Genomic DNA, 20,012 nt, shown 5'->3' with positions numbered 1-20,012 from the left:
ATGGCATCCTTCTTTTTTTTTTTTTAATCATTCAAAAATGTAATGACGTGAAACATGAATGGCAGTCACACAAAGTCAGGAAGTAGAACAATATAAGTTTTTAGCTTGCAGTTCATACAAAAATAAGTAGCAGGCTAGATATAGTCCCTGGACAGTGGTTTGCCTACTCCTGAATTATACAAACATATCATCTGTTTCCAATTCACTTTCCATTGATAAAATTCACCAGTTGATTCTTCATTAATACTAAGACAATATAACCTATGTCTGCCCAGGGTTCTTGTAATTATTTCTTACTGACTCTTTCTTTCACCTCTAATTTCATTAAATACTAGAAAAAAAAGCAGTATGAACTCTCTGGTCTCCCAGACATAAGAAAGAAAAATGTTCTTTCTATCTGTTTGTATATAACATTGATTGCATTAAAATTCTAAATGGAAATGGGTTCCACATTTGCAATTAAAATTGATGGTGTGTCACCTCTTCTCTGTATTTTAGAGCTTGTAGCCAAGACATCAAACCTTGAGAATGTAAAGTTTGCTTGGCGTAATGAGACATCATCTGAATATCAAAGAAGAATGTTGGAGAAAAAGGAGGTTCAAAAGTGGGACTTTATTCATATGATTCAGGTAAGAATATGTATTATAAAAAGAAGACTTTTCAGATATATATATATATATATATATATATATATATATATATATATATATAATGAATACCTACTATTCTAACTTTTAAAAGGAAAATGAAAATCTTCTGATTTCTAATTTTACAAGTGACCATGATCTGCCCAAATAAAGGATAAAGATGTTTATAATACTAAGATTCTCTTTAACATTCAAAAAACCAGTTTTCTCTAATCAAAATACCTCTACAATTATCCATGAAAAATATTGGCTTAATTCTTATTTCTTTTTTTGAGATGGGAGTTTCTCTGTGTCACCCAGGCTGGAGTGTGGTGGCATGATCTTAGCTCACTGTAGCCTTAACCTCCTGAGCTTAAGCAATCCTCCCACTCCAACTTCCGGGTTAGTTAAGACCACAGGTGTGCACCACCACACCCAACTAATTTTTTTATTTTTTGTAGAGCTGCGGCCATACTATGTTGCCCAGACTGGTCTTAAAATCCTGGGCTCAAGTGATCTTCCCACCTCAACCTCCAACAGTGTTGGAATTACAGGTGTGAGCCACTGCACCCAGTCTTTAATTTATTTTTATATCATTGAATGTTTATATAGAGATTTGAGAATGATAACATCATAACATATTCTCTAGTGACTCTAAAGGTTTGAGTGGACCAATGTCCCAGAGTGTTTCTGTAGTGGACATATCGTCGAAGGGGCAGATTAAATGATACCTCGGTTCAATAAATTTGTACTTCCATCACCCAGATCCAACAAACTGACTCATACATGTTATAGAAAAGGAGTGACTATTGAGTAGATAGCATGGGGCTGGATTTCCAGAGATAACTGATATTTCTGAATAGCATAAGGGATGTATGGGTTTTGGAAGTTGGTTACCATCGGGAAATGTATGTATTTTGGCAATACCACTTGATTAACAACAAAACACTGTTTTTCTTCCTGGTCTACAATGATAGTCACCCCAAAAGACTAAACTTACTACAAGTCAAAGGAAGAAATACTCGGATTTTGTCATATACAGGCAATTCTATGTCTCTGCTTCTTTAGCTGATGAAATCTTTTGCCTGTCAGGTAGTACTTATCACCGTCCAGGATGCCAAGATATTTCTCTACCAGATTTGCTTTTGTTCCCACTTCCTCACATAACTATTTTATAACTCCCCTCTCTCCTTACTACTACTGCAATCTCTCCCAGATCATTCGTTCTGAACCGATGACCTCACTTCACAATGTATAGAGAAAATAGAAACTACCAGATAGAAACTCATTTTTCACCAGCTAACTTTGCAAACATAACTGCATTTGTGCATCATCTCCTTCTTCCATCTTATTGCAAAAACCTCCTTTTATCAAAAAACACTCCCTCTGCTTAACCCTGGATCCCATTCTTTTTTCTGTTATAAATGTTGTGATTTCGGGAATCAACTTCTCTTTCCTATTTCTCTTAAAACTTCCATGTTTGTTCCTTCTTTCTTATGACAATTCTGTTTCCCTCTGCATCTCTATCCTGTTCTTCTCTCTCCATCTCTGTCTACGCCCCATTTTTCTGTGCAGCATCTCTGCCTCTCTGTTACTCACTGTAGTCCTCACACTCTCATGATACTTTTACAACCTCACTGTCAATTCAGAAAATTTCACTGTTTTTGAGAAAAATTTAAGGGATCTTCTATGGGCCACCTCCGCATTTCTAGCCAGGTCATATTGCAGATTATTAGTCATCATATTGATTTGCTATATTTGGGTACCTGCCTATGGTCCCTGTGGTGGAAAATGTGGAGTGTGGCCCCTAAGGCACTGTGAGCCATGCACAGGTCAGGTCCATTTTATTTCATTCATTCATATGAAACAGGCATAGCTAAAGTACTTTTCTTTTGTGCAATGAATTCTCTAAGGACAGGCTACATGGAACATTGAATTCTTGTCCAACAAAGATGAAGAGGAGATATAAGAAGTGTCTATGGGAGTGGGGTCCAAAGATGCAAGCCATGGGGAACAATTTCCCACTGTCAATACCTAAGTCCAAGCTCTGTGTTGGGTGGAAAGGCCTGTACTTCACTAGAGATTGGTCCATAATTATTAAAAATGCGTGGCCTGACCCCTAAACGCCCTGTGGCCAAGCAGATAACCTCATGCTTTATTTAGTCCAACTTCCTACAGAATCTGTCATCATCAGAGCCTGTCATATTTTCTGTGATTTTAAAAAAGCATCTGTGAGCATATGGAGAAGCTGGTGCAAAGGGCTTAATTGTAAAGCAACGTTCCATGAAATGGGGTCTGTTTTTATGGTGCTGAAACCATTTTCTCCCAGAAGAACTGCAATTCACGAATTATAGAATAGGCATAGGATTCATGTCCCCATGTGGAATGGTGACTAAGTGTCTCCAGCTATAAATGTCTGTGCTATGGAAGCCAGAAAGAGTAAATTTAAAACCATTTGACTCTAGTCAAACAAATACCATACTTTTCCATTTCCCCAAATATTTTCTCACATTATTGTTCTATGTCTTCATGCAGTGTCTTTTATTTTTAAATTTCTTAAGTGTTTTCTTGGATAAAAATTAACTCAACTAGAAAATCAAACTTTCTAGGAGTATCCAGCCCAAGCAATAAAGACTTCAACATAAAGAAGCATCTCATTTCTCCTTTTCCATTTCTAGATGCTGTATTATGTAAAAGACATCCCAGCTACCCTGAAATTCTTCCACAGTCTCTTAGGTACCAATGCTAAGATTCTCATTATTGTTGTGTCAGGTAAGTTATTTTCATTTTAAAACAGCAATAGTACATGTATGCATGGATCCCTGAATTTTAAAACAGCAATAGTACATGTATGCATGGATCCCTGTGTTTGAAAGAAGCTTATATATTTTGTCTTCATTATGAAATTCTTGCCTTGGCCTCTAATCATCACCAACTAATTTTCACAGTATTAGGGAAGTCATTCACAACAGTTCTTAATTTAGAAGGTATAGTGGAATTAAACATTTGTTTACTTCTTTCTTTTGGTAAAATATGTCTTTCTCTTCTATATAAGAATCTTTTTTATAAAGCTTAGAGTAAATTCAACTGACAAAAGATTTTAAATGAGACTAAAAATAGTAAACATTTATTTTACCTACTTTGTGCCATTTGAATGTTTCTTTTCCCTCTGTAATGTTTACTAATAAATAAAGGTTTAAATATTTCAGATATCATCAAATTTAATTAACTTGCATTCTTAGAGCCATGATCAACACTGCTTGCTATAGGTTTTTTCAAATGCCTATCAAAAACAGTTCATTTGTTGTGCTTTGTGTTGGTGTTTTATTTTCCAAGGAGGCATGTGAGCATGAACAGTTGCTGCCAGGGATCTAGTATCACACAGAGAACACAAGTAAACATGTTTAGATAATGAAACATTGACATTGCTGAGGACAATATTTATTACTTCTTTCATTCCTAATCTTTATGGATTGTCCACCAGTACTTATGGGTTGATTTTAGATACACAGCAGACTCTGTCTCCCTACGGTTATACCAGACCCCATACTTGGACACTGTTTGTCAAAAAATTGATTTGTTCTTAAATATGAATAATTGCTTTAAAGATGGCAAACATGGTTATAGCTTGAAATCCTGGGTTTGACCTTATGTGAAAGTTTGGCAATAGAGAGCTCCTGTACACAACCTCTTCCCCAAGGGAACATTTAGATACACTATTTTTATCTCTAATTAATTAAAAATACTCATTTATGTGGGAGAGGTCTCACTTCCCATTTAGAAGGGCTTATGGAAACTGGATTCATCCTACTAACCTCTCTCTGAGCTAATAAAGTGTTATGAACCGCATTTAGAATTGCAAAGTAAACTTAGTTATCAACATTGTAGGCAGCCTATTCTTGATGATATTCATCAATCATACAGAAAAAGTATTGTAGACAGAAATAACAATTCATTGAGAAGTCATATATTTTTTATCTTAGAATATGTTTCAACTCAATGGTAGGTCTAATCTCTTATTTATATTTGGTTTATTCCAACATATTTTCAGAAGTTAAGTATCTGAGCACCCAGAAGTTAGCTTTCTATGAGTATATATTACCAATAAGACAAAGCCAGCCCGAAGTTTAGAAGGGAGCATGAATAGTCCACATGTAACTGAGAAGTGACTAAGTGCCCTTATGGCTACAGTATTCTGCTGACTGTATCATGAATGAATTAATTGATGATTATTGGCATCAATACTGAGGCACTTCTAGCTATGTGAATTTGGTCTCTGCATCTAGGTTTATTCAAGGGCTATTTCTGGATAACCATATCTGCATTATATTACATCTTTTCATATATGTGGTTCATAAGTACCATCTGTAAATAAACATTCATCATTTAAAAAATCAAAAGAAAGGGAATAAAGACTCAAAAATCAGTTAGCTTTTTTTGAAAAGCATTTTGAGTCAAAAATTATTTAATCAATGTATTTGATGATGGAAATGTTTTATTCACTTTCTCAATATGCAGTTAACAATTCTTCGGCACAAGACAGGGATGCCCTCTCTCACCACTCCTATTCAACATAGTGTTGGAAGTTCTGGCTAGGGCAATCAGGCAAGAGAAAGAAATCAAGGGTATCCAGTTAGGAAAGAAGAAGTCAAATTGTCCCTGTTTGCAGATGACATGATTGTATATTTAGAAAACCCCATCGTCTCAGCCCAAAATCTCCTTGAGCTGATAAGCAACTTCAGCAAAGTCTCAGGATACAAAATTAATGTGCAAAAATCACAAGCATTCTTATACACCAGTAACAGACAAGCAGAGAGCCAAATCAGGAATGAACTTCCATTCACAATTGCTTCAAAGAGAATAAAATACCTAGGAATCCAGCTTACAAGGGATGTAAAGGACCTCTTCAAGGAGAACTACAAACCACTGCTCAGTGAAATAAAAGAGGACACAAACAAATGGAAGAACATACCATGCTCATGGATAGGAAGAATCAATATCGTGAAAATGGCCATACTCCCCAAGGTTATTTATAGATTCAATGCCATCCCCATCAAGCTACCAATGAGTTTCTTCACAGAATTGGAAAAAACTGCTTTAAAGTTCATATGGAACCAAAAAAGAGCCCGCATTGCCAAGACAATCCTAAGTCAAAAGGACAAAGCTGGAGGCGTCACGCTACCTGACTTCAAACTATACTACAAGGCTACAGTAACCAAAACAGCATGGTACTGGTACCAAAACAGAGCTATAGACCAATGGAACAGAACAGAGTCCTCAGAAATAATACCGCACATCTACAGCCATCTGATCTTTGACAAACCTGAGAGAAACAAGAAATGGGGAAAGGATTCCCTATATAATAAATGGTGCTGGGAAAATTGGCTAGCCATAAGTAGAAAGCTGAAACTGGATCCTTTCCTTACCCCTTATACGAAGATTAATTCAAGATGGATTAGAGACTTAAATGTTAGACCTAATACCATAAAAACCCTAGAAGAAAATCTAGGTAGTACCATTCAGGACATAGGCATGGGCAAGGACTTCATGTCTAAAACACCAAAGGCAACGGCAGCAAAAGCAAAAATTGACAAATGGGATCTAATTAAACTAAAGAGCTTTTGCACAGCAAAAGAAACTACCATCAGAGTGAATAGGCAACCTACAGAATGGGAGAAAATTTTTGCAACCTACTCATCTGACAAAGGGCTAATATCCAGAATCTACAAAGAACTCAAACAAATATACGAGAAAAAAACAAACAACCCCATCAAAAAGTGGGGAAAGGATATGAACAGACATTTCTCAAAAGAAGATATTCATACAGCCAACAGACACATGAAAAAATGCTCATCGTCACTCGCCATCAGAGAAATGCAAATCAAAACCACAATGAGATACCATCTCACACCAGTTAGAATGGCAATCATTAAGAAGTCAGGAAACAACAGGTGTTGGAGAGGATGTGGAGAAATAGGAACACTTTTACACTGTTGGTGGGATTGTAAACTAGTTCAACCATTATGGAAAACAGTATGGCAATTCCTCAAGGATCTAGAACTAGATGTACCATATGACCCAGCCATCCCACTACTGGGTATATACCCAAAGGATTATAAATTATTCTACTACAAAGACACATGCACACGTATGTTTATTGCGGCACTATTCACAATAGCAAAGACTTGGAATCAACCCAAATGTCCATCTGTGACAGACTGGATTAAGAAAATGTGGCACATATACACCATGGAATACTATGCAGCCATAAAAAAGGATGAGTTTGCGTCCTTTGTAGGGACATGGATGCAGCTGGAAACCATCATTCTTAGCAAACTATCACAAGAAGAGAAAACCAAACACCGCATGTTCTCACTCATAGGTGGGAACTGAACAATGAGATCACTTGGACTCGGGAAGGGGAACATCATGCACTGGGGCCTATCATGGGTAGGGGGGAGGGGGGAGGAGGGAGGGATTGCATTGGGGAGTTATACATGATATAAATGATGAATTGATGGGTGCTGACGAGTTGATGGGTGCAGCACACCAACATGGCATAAGTATACATATGTAACAAACCTGCACGTTATGCACATGTACCCTAGAACTTAAAGTATAATAAAAAAAAAAAAAAAAAAAAAAAAAAAAAAAACAATTCTTCATTACTGCTTATAGCACAGGAGACAGCTGTTCCAAAGAGGAAAACATTGTTAATAGACATAAGAATGCAACGAATAACATTTGACAGATTATTAAAGAGATTTTGATGATCTCCTTCCTTTACCATATGCACTTCTTAGAAGAGATTTACACAGCTATAGCCATCCATTTTTTCCTAAAAGGAAAACCACTTAGCAAAAGTAGAAGAAAGACTTAGATATTTTATTTGGGGTTTTCTGCTTCTCTTTCTCCTAAGGCTAAGAATGTCTTGGCTTTTTTTGCCTCTATTTGTCAGAATGCTAAGTAAATAAATTAATTAAATATAAGTTAATTTTTTAAAAACTCACTTTTCACATTAATGATTACTTTGCAGTGAAAAATAATTCTACCTGAAAAGAGAAATAGAATTGTGAAATATGTTGATCATTGTCATCAATTTAGTATAACTGGAATGTTCCCAGATTCTCCAGTCCTATGGGCATGTCATACTTAACCCTTAAACATCCAGAGTAAATGATGGAGCTCTCAATATTTCAAGTAACTTGGGTAATCCATCCCCTCATCACCATTCCTTTACTCCTGAGGATTCCTGGGGTCAGACTTAAATGCTCTTGGTGACTGCCATCCACTGCCTGCTCCAAGTTCAACTTTTGATTTCCTCTCTTCAAATCTTGCATGTGCTGCAACTGCCCTTTCTCATCTTGTTTCATATTGCCCTAAACATGGACATAGTCCTGCCTCCTTGCTTCTCCAAAACACCGTTCTTGCTTTTGACAGATGTTGAGACCTGTGGAGGAGAAAGAGGAACAAAGAACAGAATTCAGCATTAAGGTCCCACTGTGACTCTCTTTCTCACCTTTCTCTTGCTCGGTCTGGACTCCCTTCCATTGAACCTGCTCTCATAACTTCTCTCAGTCTTCCCTCATATCCTCTTAGTTCAGTGCTGAGATGCCACCTCCTCACTTTCTATTGCAACCCTCTTTTTTAACTTTTATTTTAAATTCGGGGGTACATCTGAAGGTTTGTCACATAGGTAAACGTGTCCAGGGGGAGTTGTTAAACAGATTATTTCATCACCCAGGTATTAAACCCACTACCCAATAGTAATCTTTTCTGCTCCTCTTCCTCCTCCCACCCTCCTTCCTCAAGTAGACTTCAATGTCTGTTGTTTCCTTCTTTGTGTTCATCAGTTCTCATCATTTAGCTCCCACTTATAATTGAGAACATGCAGTATTTGGTTTTCTGTTTCTACATTAGTTTTCTAAGGCCAATAGTTTCTGGCTCCATCCATGTCCCCGGAAAAGACATGATGTCATTTTATATTTTTATGACTGCATAGTGTTCCATAGTGTATATGCATCACATTTTCTTTAACCAGTCTGTCACTGATGGGTATTTAGGTTGATTCCATGTCTTTGCTACTGTGAATAATCTTGCAATGAACATTTATGTGCACATGTCTTTGTGATAGAATGATTAATATTCCTCTTGGTATATACCCAGTAACGGGATTCCAAACTATACTATAGGGGGGTACAGTAACCAAACAGCATGGTACTGGTACAAAAACAGGCACATAGACCAATGGAACAGAATAGAGAAACCAGAAATAAGGCCACACACCTATGACCATCTGATCTTTGACAAAGCTGACAAAAACAAGCAATGGGGAAAAGACTTCCTATTCAATGAATGGTGCTGGGATAACTGGCTAGCCATACGCAGAAGATTGAGGCTGGACTCCTTCCTTATACTCTATACAAAAATCAACTCACTATGGCTTAAAGACTACCCAAAACTATAAAAACCCAGAAGACAACCTAGGCAATACCATCCTGCACATAGGAACAGGCAAAGATTCCATGACAAAGACACCAAAAGCAATAAAAACATTGGCAAATGGCTTCTACTTAAACTTAAGAGCTTCTGTACAGCAAAAGAAACTGTCAACAGAATAAATAGACAACCTACAGAAAGGGAGAAAATATTTGCAAACTATGCATTTGACAAAGGTCTGATATCCATCATCTATAATGAACTTAAATTTACAAGAGAAAACAACCCCATTAAAACGTGGGCAAAGGACATGAATAAACACTTCTCAAAAGAAGACAGAGATGTGTCCAACAAACATTTGAAAAAAAGCTCAACATCACTGATCATTAGCAAAATGAAAATCAAAACCACAATGAGATACCATCTCATACCAGTCAGAATGACTATGTATTAAAAAGGCAAAAAATAACAGATGCTGATGAGGTTGTGGAGTAAAAGGAACACTTATACATTGTTGGTGAGAGTGTAAAGTGGTTCAACCACTGTGGAAAGCAGGATGGCAATTTCTCAGAGAGTTAAAAGCAGAACTACCAGTTGACCCAGCAACCCCCTTATAGAGTAGTTTAATTCCCTTTTATTCTATTTCTGTCACCTAGATAAACCTGTGCATACATGAACTTGTCTTAACAACAACACATTTCCCTGAGATAAATTATTTTGCTCTCCCCCCTGAGATGAGCCACATCTCATTCATAAAGCATCAGAGGAGAGTTCAGTTCATGTCTGTCTCCCTCAGATAAGGTATATGATGAAGGTGACTGTAGTTTCCTATTTTTAAAAAATAGCAATAGTTTCTTTGTTATATTAACATACCCAATACAAATATATTGGTTAGCTTTTGGAAAAATAGATAAAATCTAGTTTCCAACATTGGGAACAAATTTGATCCCAAGAAATTTCCAATCAGACATTTTCATATCGATGTCAGTGAACAAAATAATTCTTTAAACCCCATTTTTCATTTGCTCAACAGATTGAAACATTTCCTGAAGTTGAATATTGACCTAGAACTTGGAATATCTATACCACATTGGTTTACACTAGGTTCTGTTTTTATCAAGATTCTTTGGGTCACTTTCTCAATGGAATTTGCCTCATAATTACCTAAAAGGGAAGATGCTTCTGTGTATGTTCATTTGTTGCAGGGTAATATTGTCATCCATAGCTGCTCTGCAATGCACAAAACTGAGTACTCATGGTATATAGGGAGGCATATAGGGAGATTCATCTCTGTTCCTAGATCTTTGTAAAGACTTTGGCAAAGAGACAATACTCAGTAAACATGTTTTAATTGAACTGAATAATTGTTTGTTATTTCTGCCCTATGATATTAGAACTACAATAAGCTCTGAACATACATCCAAGGAAAAAGAGTGTATTTCAGCTAAAACTGACTTGATGAAATCAGAGCACACAGGAATTTCTGGATATTTGTAGATGGAGTTTAATAAATAGGAATAAAAGACTCAATAAAAAAGACACGCGCACACACACACACACACACACAAACACACACACACAGCAAATGGAAGCAGCCAGACAAAAGCAATGACGAACAAATAAAACTAATTAGGGAAAGAAAAATATATTGAAATCAGAATTAAATGACAACATTTACTGGTCAGCTTATTGAAATTTATATTGCTTGATGGAATCAACCTTTCCTCTGTGTTTCTAAATATCTATTACGGAATTACCCCAGCTCAAGAGATAGTCATTTAGTGATAACTAGTAGAAGTTCCTGATAATGGAGATGAAAGAAATTTGATCTGGGGATAAAAAAAGAAGAGACATAAGAACAAGAGAGTTGGATTTCTTAAAAAAATGTGGAGTATCCCACACTAAAATTGTATCAAAGAAATGTTTTTTCTGCAAATGTTATAGCCAAACATCAATTGGGAGGGTTGCTATTTAAAAGGCAGCCTGTCTGGTTAAGGGAGATGAGCCAGAAGGAGATCACTGAAGCTTTCTGTCTATCCTCTCCTTACCTGAGTAAGGAAGGAGGCAAATCATTGTGTGTTATTTTTAATGCAGTGAAAAAAAAATCTGGTTTATATCATGTTGAAAACAAAAGTAACACCATATGTTGTGCCCACCGAGAGCCATTATGATAATGCATCAGTCGGGAAGTGCATAATTGCTCAGCTCAGAAATGGCACCAAGTCACATCACTGACACCAGCACATTTTCTGCAATTAGTGTTTGGTTCTTTTTTCTCTGCCAGGTTAAAAATAATAATAATGATGATAACAGAGCCTCTCTTCAACCACTGAAATGCTGATTTTCTTGTAATGTCTTGTTTGCCGGCAAACTCTTATTTAGGAAGACAATTCACTGTCTTTGGAATAAAAGATTTTGTAATAAATACTCACAAACCTCATTTATTTTCATTGAATGGAAGTTTTATTCTTTCTACTTCATTCCAATTCCACCTTCTCCTAGAGCATATCCAACAGTTACCTCTCCCTCTTCTGAAATGTAAGTAGAACATCAATTATCCCAGGCTATTTATTATTTAGCCTATTCTTTGTCTTGGTTCATCTCTTGGATTGAATTAAATCTGGGAACTTTAGCTTAATCCATGCATGAGAGTCAAGGGTCTTTGAGCATTCTAAAATCATATGCAGAACTGTGTGGGTATGTATTGTTTGTGTATTTTTCTGGAGAGTCAGTTTCTCTCACTAAATCATAAAGGGGACTTGGGAACCAAAAGTAGCTCAAGACATTTAATCCTAGAAGCACAAAGAAAGTATAAGTTGTCTCTTATATTGCTTTTGCGAAATCCACTTTAACACTTCAGTAATGTTAACTAATGTGTCATGGTTCTAAGGGCCTTTACTTTATTAGCTCAGTGAATCCTTGTAGCAGTCTATGAATGGATTATATTATCACCCCTGTTTTACAGATGATAAAACTGAGACACAGGTTCATAAAGTTAGTAAGAGGGAAAGCCAGGCTTCATACTCAGGCAATTGGGTTTTAGAGACCATGCTCTTTATTACTGCCTGTACTGACTGTGTATGTAATATGCATGTATTAGAAGGCCCATAAATAGAAACTCATTATTATTGTAGATTTCTGAATAGCAGGTTTGCTTTTTTAGTCTCAAGATTACAATCAGTGGAAATACACTAGCAGACTAATTCATGTATTTTATGAGCACTTATTACACATCTTTCATCTGCTTACCATTGTGCAATAATTCACTTAAATTATCTCATGTAATGCTTGTAGTTGCATTCAAGGTAAGTAAGATAATCTGCATTTTAAAGATGAGGAAATTTAAGTTCTGAGAGGCTCATCTCACAAGCCTCATCTCATTCATAAAGCATCAGAAGAAGAGTTCAGTTCATGTCTGTCTCCTTCAGATAAGGTATTCCGTAGCTTCTCTGCAGGGTTAGAATTTCAATTAAGTACTACAAACATTGCTAAAGGGTCTTCTGAACTTGGGGACAAGATTTATAGAAATCCACCTAGTTATTGTCAGTCCAAGGCAGCATCTTTTTTTATATAGGGAAGAGAGTAAAAAAATCATTTATTTGAGTAAATCATCATTACTGTGCTCTTTTTTTCCATTTTAATTTTTACTGTTAAAGACTGTTGTCTGAATTCCAGACTAACAACTACCTTTCTCATATCACCACCTGAATGTCCACTAGGTATCTCAAATCTATATTCCTGAAACCAGAAGCCTGATGATACAAAACTGCTCATCCCTCATTCTTCTCCTCTCCAATAATGGCAATTCTGTCTTCTCAGGCTCCCACGCAGAAATCACTGGGGTCATCACTGATTCTTCCCATTTACCCATATCCTACATCCAAACTGTTGGCAAGCGTTGTTGGATCTAGGAGTATAATACATAAAAACTCCCACCACTTCTCTTCACCTCCCAGCTCACTAGTCCATGGGACCTGCCCCCACCTATCACCAGGTGATTATAGTAGCCTTCTCACTGTTCTCCCCACCTCTGCCCTTATGCTCCAGTACTCTCTTCTCATCTGTGTGGCCAGGGTGACCTTATTAAATGTATATTGAGTCATCCTAATGTGCTGTTCCATACAGAAACCATGTATTGGTAGTGAAGTTGAAACTGAAATTAATTTAAATGAATGCAACTTAAAATTCAGGTCTTCAGTCACACTTGAAACTCAAGTCCTAAGCCACCTTTCAAGTGCTCCATAGCAACAAGTGGTGAGTGACAATCCTGCTGGACAATGCAGATATAGAACATGTCCATTGGTTCAGAAAGTTCTATCAGACAGCCTTATGGTGGTTTCCCATTGGGCCCCAAGTGATCTGGTGCCTTCATCCACTCCCCACCCCTAATCCCTCCAACCTCATCTCCTTCTCCTCTGCCCTCACTCATTCAGCTCCAATTTCACTGGCTTCTCGGCTAGTTCTTTAATGGACCACATATCATCCTGCTTCAGGTCCTTCACAGCTGCTCATCTGTCTCCTGGAGTCATCTTCCCCTTGATATCTTCATGGCATGCTGTCAGGTCTCTGCTCAAATGTCAGGTTATTAGAGAGACTCTGTGACCACCCTAGTTAAAACAGCAGCCCATCAAAGTCTTTAACCCTCTTAGCACTTACTCAGATTACTTTTTCATTTAGCATTTATCACCATATATTTACTTATTTTTCTCTCTCCTCCCGTACTCCTTGAAATATGAACTGCACAAAGGACAAGATTATTATTTTGTTCTGTTCTAAGCATCTAGTGTACTTTCTGGCAGACTGGAAATGAAATAAAGAATAAATGAAAGCATGAATTGTGTTTTATTGCACAGGAAGCAGTGGCTGGGACAAGCTGTGGAAAAAGTACGGATCACGCTTACCCCAGGATGACCTCTGCCTGTATGTCACATCAGATGACCTCACTCAGATGCTGGACAACCTAGGGCTTAAGTATGAGTGCTATGACCTTTTGTCCACCTTGGACATATCTGATTGCTTTACTGATGGTAATGAAACTGCAGACCTGCTTTGGGATTTTTTGACTGAAACCTGCAACTTTAATGCCACAGCACCACCTGATCTCAAAGCAGAGCTTGTGAAAGATCTACAAGAGCCTGAATTTAGTACTAAGAAAGAGGGGAAGGTTCTTTTTAATAATAATCTGAGTTTCATAGTGATTGGGGCATAACTATCAATCACAAAAGTATATTCAAAAATTATATTTTGAACAACTCTGATTGCGCATTGATTTCCATATTAAAATTACAAACACCTACATTAATGTAGATAAAACACTGTTTGGGTATGAGATGTAGCAAATTCCAAGACATTATTGTACTTCCATTTGTAATCATATGGGACACTGCTGGTCTTATCCTGTCCCTCCTCCAGGAAGAGAGACCACATGCAGGCTCAACATAACATAAGCTAGAAAAATTAGATGACTGAATTTCTATGGCATATTGATAATAAAATTCATTCCATTTGCTGATTGTCTGAAATTTTCTAGAATAATAATAAAATATATACTATAGATTATTTATTAGTGAAGTATGCACTTACCAATACTTTGAACACAAAGCCTATGTTACTGGTTTGGCCATTTTGTGAAGAAATATTTCTCTTTGTACATTCTTCTATTGTACTTTTTATCTCATTTTTATTAATTTTTAAGAGTAAGCACCTTTAGAATATTAAGAATTAATTCTTTATCATGTGTTGTCATTTCTTCCCATTGTGTTTCTCTTGTAATTTTATCTGTGAATTAATAGCTTTTTGTTTGTATTTTTGATATTCTGAAGTTTTCTATTATATTCAACCAAATTTTTTAAAGTCTAGGCTTTGACACATTTTAAAAGACCTTCTAAAACCAAGGTTTTAGAATACTAACATTTTATAAAAATAATATTATAGTTTTGCTTTTCTAAAAAAATGAAATCTTTAATATGTTTGAAATTTAGGTGAGTGTAACAGTGAGAACAAACTGTTTCCCCTCAAAATAATAGCCAGATGTATAAACAAAATTTATTGAAGAACAAAAAAACACAAAACTAAAACCTGTTCTAGCTTAAAATGCACCTTTTACCAGATTTCTAGGAATTGCGTAAATGCAAGGTTCTAGAAAACCTTCAATGCATTTCGATACTTTATAGTTTCTTATGTCACTCTTAAGACCTCCTGTAAGACCAAGAGTCATTTGGACTGTAGGATTTCAGGGGGGTTTTGAAAACATATTTGATGTTTCTTATTTTTAATAATAACCCTCTATCATTTTTTTTACATAAACAGTACATATCTTTAGATAAGTAAATAGCTAATTAATAATTAATAAATAAATATTTTAAGTATGTAAATAATTAGTACTCCCTGTCAGAAACAAAACAAAAGTAAGGTTTTACTAAACAGCTCATGAGCCCTCATTCTGCCAATGAGGAAGCCTTCAACCCAGTGTGATACTCACTCTTTCATGTAATAGGGCTTCCTTGTAATGCTGATGTATAATCACTCTAAAAACTTAAACGACTTCTCTCAATCACCTAGTTTATCCCCAGGAAATATACTGGCATAGAGAGCCTATTTATACTGATAAGCTACCAAGCTTTGTTGTTCATAATAATTAAGACGGACTTGCATTGCTCTCTCTTTTTTTTTTGGACAACTTCATCAATGCTTTTTGAATTATATGTTCCAACAAATGAAATGACAGTTCTCCAATTAGATTCCTGAGTATGAACACTGAATCATTAATCATACTGATATGTACTACTGACAAAGGAAATCTGTGAGGCACATATGATTGATGGGTATGGGGCCATGAAGATCTGGAAGAGCTTCACCAGAAATATGGAAATCAAGACTTTACGGAGTCTTTTGTATAAAGCACACGTGCAAAAACAAACAAAAATAGAACTAACAATCTTATTGAAAGATGCAAAACAATTGCAGTCCATAGATTGGTGTTTGTAAATATGACCTTTTTCTTGTCCTTGTTAAACCTTTAGTATACAAGGATAAATAAATTCTCACCTGCTTAATTTTAATGCAGTTGAAACACACAGCCTTTTTAAAGAGAGAAATTCCCATGAAAACCTACTAGCTAGCCATGGGAAGCTATATAAGTTCAAGGGATAAACCTATCCTTGATTTCTTCTTGCACTGTATGATATTACCAAAATTTGGGGCAGTCACATGCTGGCTTTTCAGGTTTGTTCTTGTGTTTCAGAAAAAAGCGCTCAGGGTGAATTTGGAATGTTGTTTTATGTATCATAGATCTCTCAGTGTTTAACATGGTGCCTTGCATATGGTAAATGCTAAGTAAAGGGGCATCAATGAATTCTTTCCTTCTCAAGCATTTATTTTGTACCTTGTGTGTTCATATTATTGCTGTAAACAGAGCTCAAGAAAGCCAACAAAGTTATGTGTTGCCATTAGTATGAGTGTAAACCTTAACTTATTTAGGACTCTTTCAGACACTTTTTTGCACGTATTGTTAGGGCATATTGCCAAAACCCAAAGAGAAAGCATGATATGGAGCACAGCATTTTAGGGTTTGATATTTGCTTATTATAAAAATTGGTGACTTTCTTAATTAAAAACCCTGCCATTCTGGGCCATAAAAATTAAGTAATTTCTAATGCACATCCATAAAAAGAGATGCAAAGGCCATAGAGAATACTAGATCTTAAGTCTGTGGACCCAAATCTGTATTTAATGTATTTTAAATGTTTGTTTAATGAGAATAGCTTGCACATAATACTTTATTATTGAAATCATATTTGTATGTGTCACCTCATCAGAATGTTACTTCTAAGAAAATGTGAACTTCTTGCGAAGTCCCACAGTGGAGTGAGTGTATTAAAATAACCTTGTTAAATAAAGCTGAAAAGCCGGACTTAACTGGGTACAAATTCTGGTTGTATTAATTACTCACCAAGTGACATTAGGCACTTTATTTTCTCTCTATTCTCACATTTCTTCATCTACAAAATGAAGTGAATCATGGTATCTACCTCAGAAGATGGTTATGAGAAGCTCAGGAGTTAAGCTTCACAAATATGGACATAAAGTGTTAGACTCATCAGGAATACTCAAAAATATTAACCACTGCTGTTATTAGTTACTCATGGAAACTCAATACAAAATGCAGAGTAAATAAAAAGTTTAAGGAAAATTACAACTAAGGCCAGAGAGCTAGTACGTGTAGGATCTGGCCTAGTTTCTGACCTTGAGATTCTTAGCCACAGGAAGATGGCCTCTGTGTCTTTCAGAGCTAAGCTGGTCGTCCAAGAGACTCAACGTGCCTTCAGGATTGCACCATCCAAGCCCCAACGTAAGGGATCTGCCTCCCTTGGCTATCCATGTTCTAAGTGCCTGTGCTCAGTACTATGTGAAATGGCCCCATCTCAACCCTGCCTGATGAGACTATCCAGCTGGCACATGGATAGAAACCTATAAGCAGAAATTGATGAAACGGTCTTTCTGAAAATTATGAAATGCATCCATTAAAAATTCTCTTAAAAATTTGAAACTACAAATCTGGGGCAATGAGACATTCATTCACTTATCTGTGATATACACAGTAAATCAGTGTCTATTGAGTTCCTCTTAGGTGTGAGAGAGTTTTCTAAGCAAAGGACATATCACAGCAAAACAACAACAACAACAACAATGAAGTTCCAGACCTCATTGACCAGATTTCTAATGGGTGAAATAGACAAAAAATAAGTATATGCCAGAGAATGATAGGTGGTATTAAGAAAATAAAAGTAAATAAGGGGAAAAGAGTACCAGATGGTGTAATATTAAGTGGAGTGATCAGGGAAGCTATCTTTAAAAGAATGAGATTTGAACACAGATTGAAATGCAGTGAAGGAGCAAACCATGCATAAAGTTGGGAGAAGAGCATTTGAAGAAGTGCGAATACAAAGGCCCTGATGTGGAAATGAGCTTGACATACCTAAAGGACAATAAGGAGGCAAGTTGGCTTTCTATAGTAGCTGAACTGAAAGGTCCTAAGATAGATTCAAGTCTAGAGTCGCCACTGTGGGCCACATGTGGGAGGATCTCACTGGGTTGCCATGGTTTGAAGGTGAGGCATGGAACCAACTTGCAGAGAGAAAGAGAGATGCCAGGAGTGTAAGACCACATGGGCTTGGAATGGGAGATGAGCTTTGGCTGTCTCAAGGAAGGGTCCTTGCAATTTCTATTCCCGTCTGTGTCTAACCTGAAAACAAATACCATTTTACTCCAGATGTCCTTGTGGGTGTCTGCTTCTTGACTCCCAAATATCTTAGGTAGAGCAAAATAGAAGATCTTATTTGGTTCTTACCTCATGAATTAGAAAGATTATTTATTATTATCCTATTTCATAGGTGAGGAAACTGAGATACTAATACGTTGAACAATTTAACCCAGCTCCCAAAGCAAGTTGATAATAGGAAATTAGTCAAACCCTATATCTACCGACTCCCACTGTGTGTCTATATATTGGACAAGTTAAATACGTGATCTTCATTCATCTTAGATGCAGAGTATGACTTCATAGAACTAAATCACCATTGCCCCCAAATATCCACTTGCACATTGAAGGGGATCTGATCATAAAAGGGAAGAAGAAACAATCAGAGGATCAGAGTACTATGAAAAAAAATCACCTCCTTGAATAACGAGATAGGACTCTTTCTAAATACTACACTAACAAGTTCATTTTAAACTTGTCATAAATATCTGATTTTTCCATCCCATTGCCTTGACTTTTGCCTGTATTTTTCTGCCTCACCTCCTACCAGGTCCCAGACATCACCAATTTCATGTTTAAATTATCTGTCATCCATACCCTAGCTCCCCTATGATTCATAAACTGTGAAATACACATCCATAGTGCACGATCAACTAATGCAGGATAGTTAAAGCTAAGGATCCTGTAATCCATTTCTCAATGTGATATACACCATAAAAAGGCAACTGCATTAAAAGGGGGGTTGATTTAAGAGGCTCCCTGGGTAACGACAGTCACAATTTCTAAATGTGCCAAAAATTAATTAGGACTCTGAGTCAGATTGTAGTAATCTCTGTGGCAATGGATTAATAAATACAACAAGACACTGTTCTGGAGGCTGCACTGACACACGGGGATACTCTGTATAAGCAGTGTCTTTCCATGATCATATTCTTCTCTTGAAGAATTATCTGTGTTTCCTGATTTGTCTTAATGATACTTGAAGGACTTTGCAAACAACTTGCTTAGGATAGAAAATATTGAAACAAATCACAGGAGCCATCAGGTATAGTCCAAGTTTGGTGAGTTCTCCAAAGACATTTGCTATAGAAGATGGAGAAAAGTGTTAGTACCTTTATTTATGTTCTACAGCTAACTAATTTCATGCTAATTTCATTTCTGTACTGTGATTCCTTTTTCTCCATGTGTTGATATATGAGTTTCATGAGTTAATTCTCTGGTTTTCAATGCAGGCAGACTGGACATAAATCCCAGGGTTTTGTTGAAGAGGCAGTTGTTCCATGCTGCTTGTTATCAGCACGAGCACACTGCAGCCTTAGCTTATTTATCAAGATATTGCTGCCATGCTGCACATTTCCCAACAGACTTCATCTACCCCACAATAGCCTTTAATGGAAGGTGCATTATCCTCCTCGTGGTTTGTTTATAATTATATTTATTAGGGTTTTTATTTCTCCAGGACTGACTGGGAGAAGAGTTTGAACTTATTCCTCATTGTATAAGTTACCCAGGCAAGGAAATTAGTCAGGGCTTACTAATCCAGGAGAAGCCTCATGGCATGAATTTGTTTGGGCAAGGTTGGCAACTTTTGAGTTTCCCATCTGTGTGTCCTAGGAATGGTGGAGCAAAAACTGGCTCTTCAGGTTGGCTGCTTCCCTCTGTTTTCTTTGGCCACTCTAATTCATAGT

General features: G+C 36.6%; 1 protein-coding gene across 2 annotated transcripts in view; it reads left to right on the top strand.

Annotated features, from left to right (window-relative positions):
• Positions 1–14,800, top strand: part of HNMT (histamine N-methyltransferase) — a 51,666-nt gene extending 36,866 nt beyond the window's left edge. The window contains exons 4-6 of one of the 2 annotated variants that reach the window (XM_030916886.1): positions 499–629; positions 3,305–3,398; positions 13,919–14,800. In XM_030916886.1, the coding sequence (XP_030772746.1) occupies positions 499–629; positions 3,305–3,398; positions 13,919–14,274 (581 nt within the window). In that variant the 3' untranslated portion in view covers positions 14,275–14,800. Of the gene's footprint in view, positions 1–498; positions 630–741; positions 1,225–3,304; positions 3,399–13,918 lie in introns of those variants that run through there. The other variant, XM_010375744.2, reaches the window with a different exon arrangement.
• Positions 14,801–20,012: the final 5,212 nt, after the last annotated feature.

This window comes from Rhinopithecus roxellana, chromosome 14 (assembly GCF_007565055.1).
Source record: "Rhinopithecus roxellana isolate Shanxi Qingling chromosome 14, ASM756505v1, whole genome shotgun sequence".
In the NCBI taxonomy this organism is placed as follows: domain Eukaryota; kingdom Metazoa; phylum Chordata; class Mammalia; order Primates; family Cercopithecidae; genus Rhinopithecus; species Rhinopithecus roxellana.
This window is presented reverse-complemented; position numbering and strand designations above follow the sequence as displayed.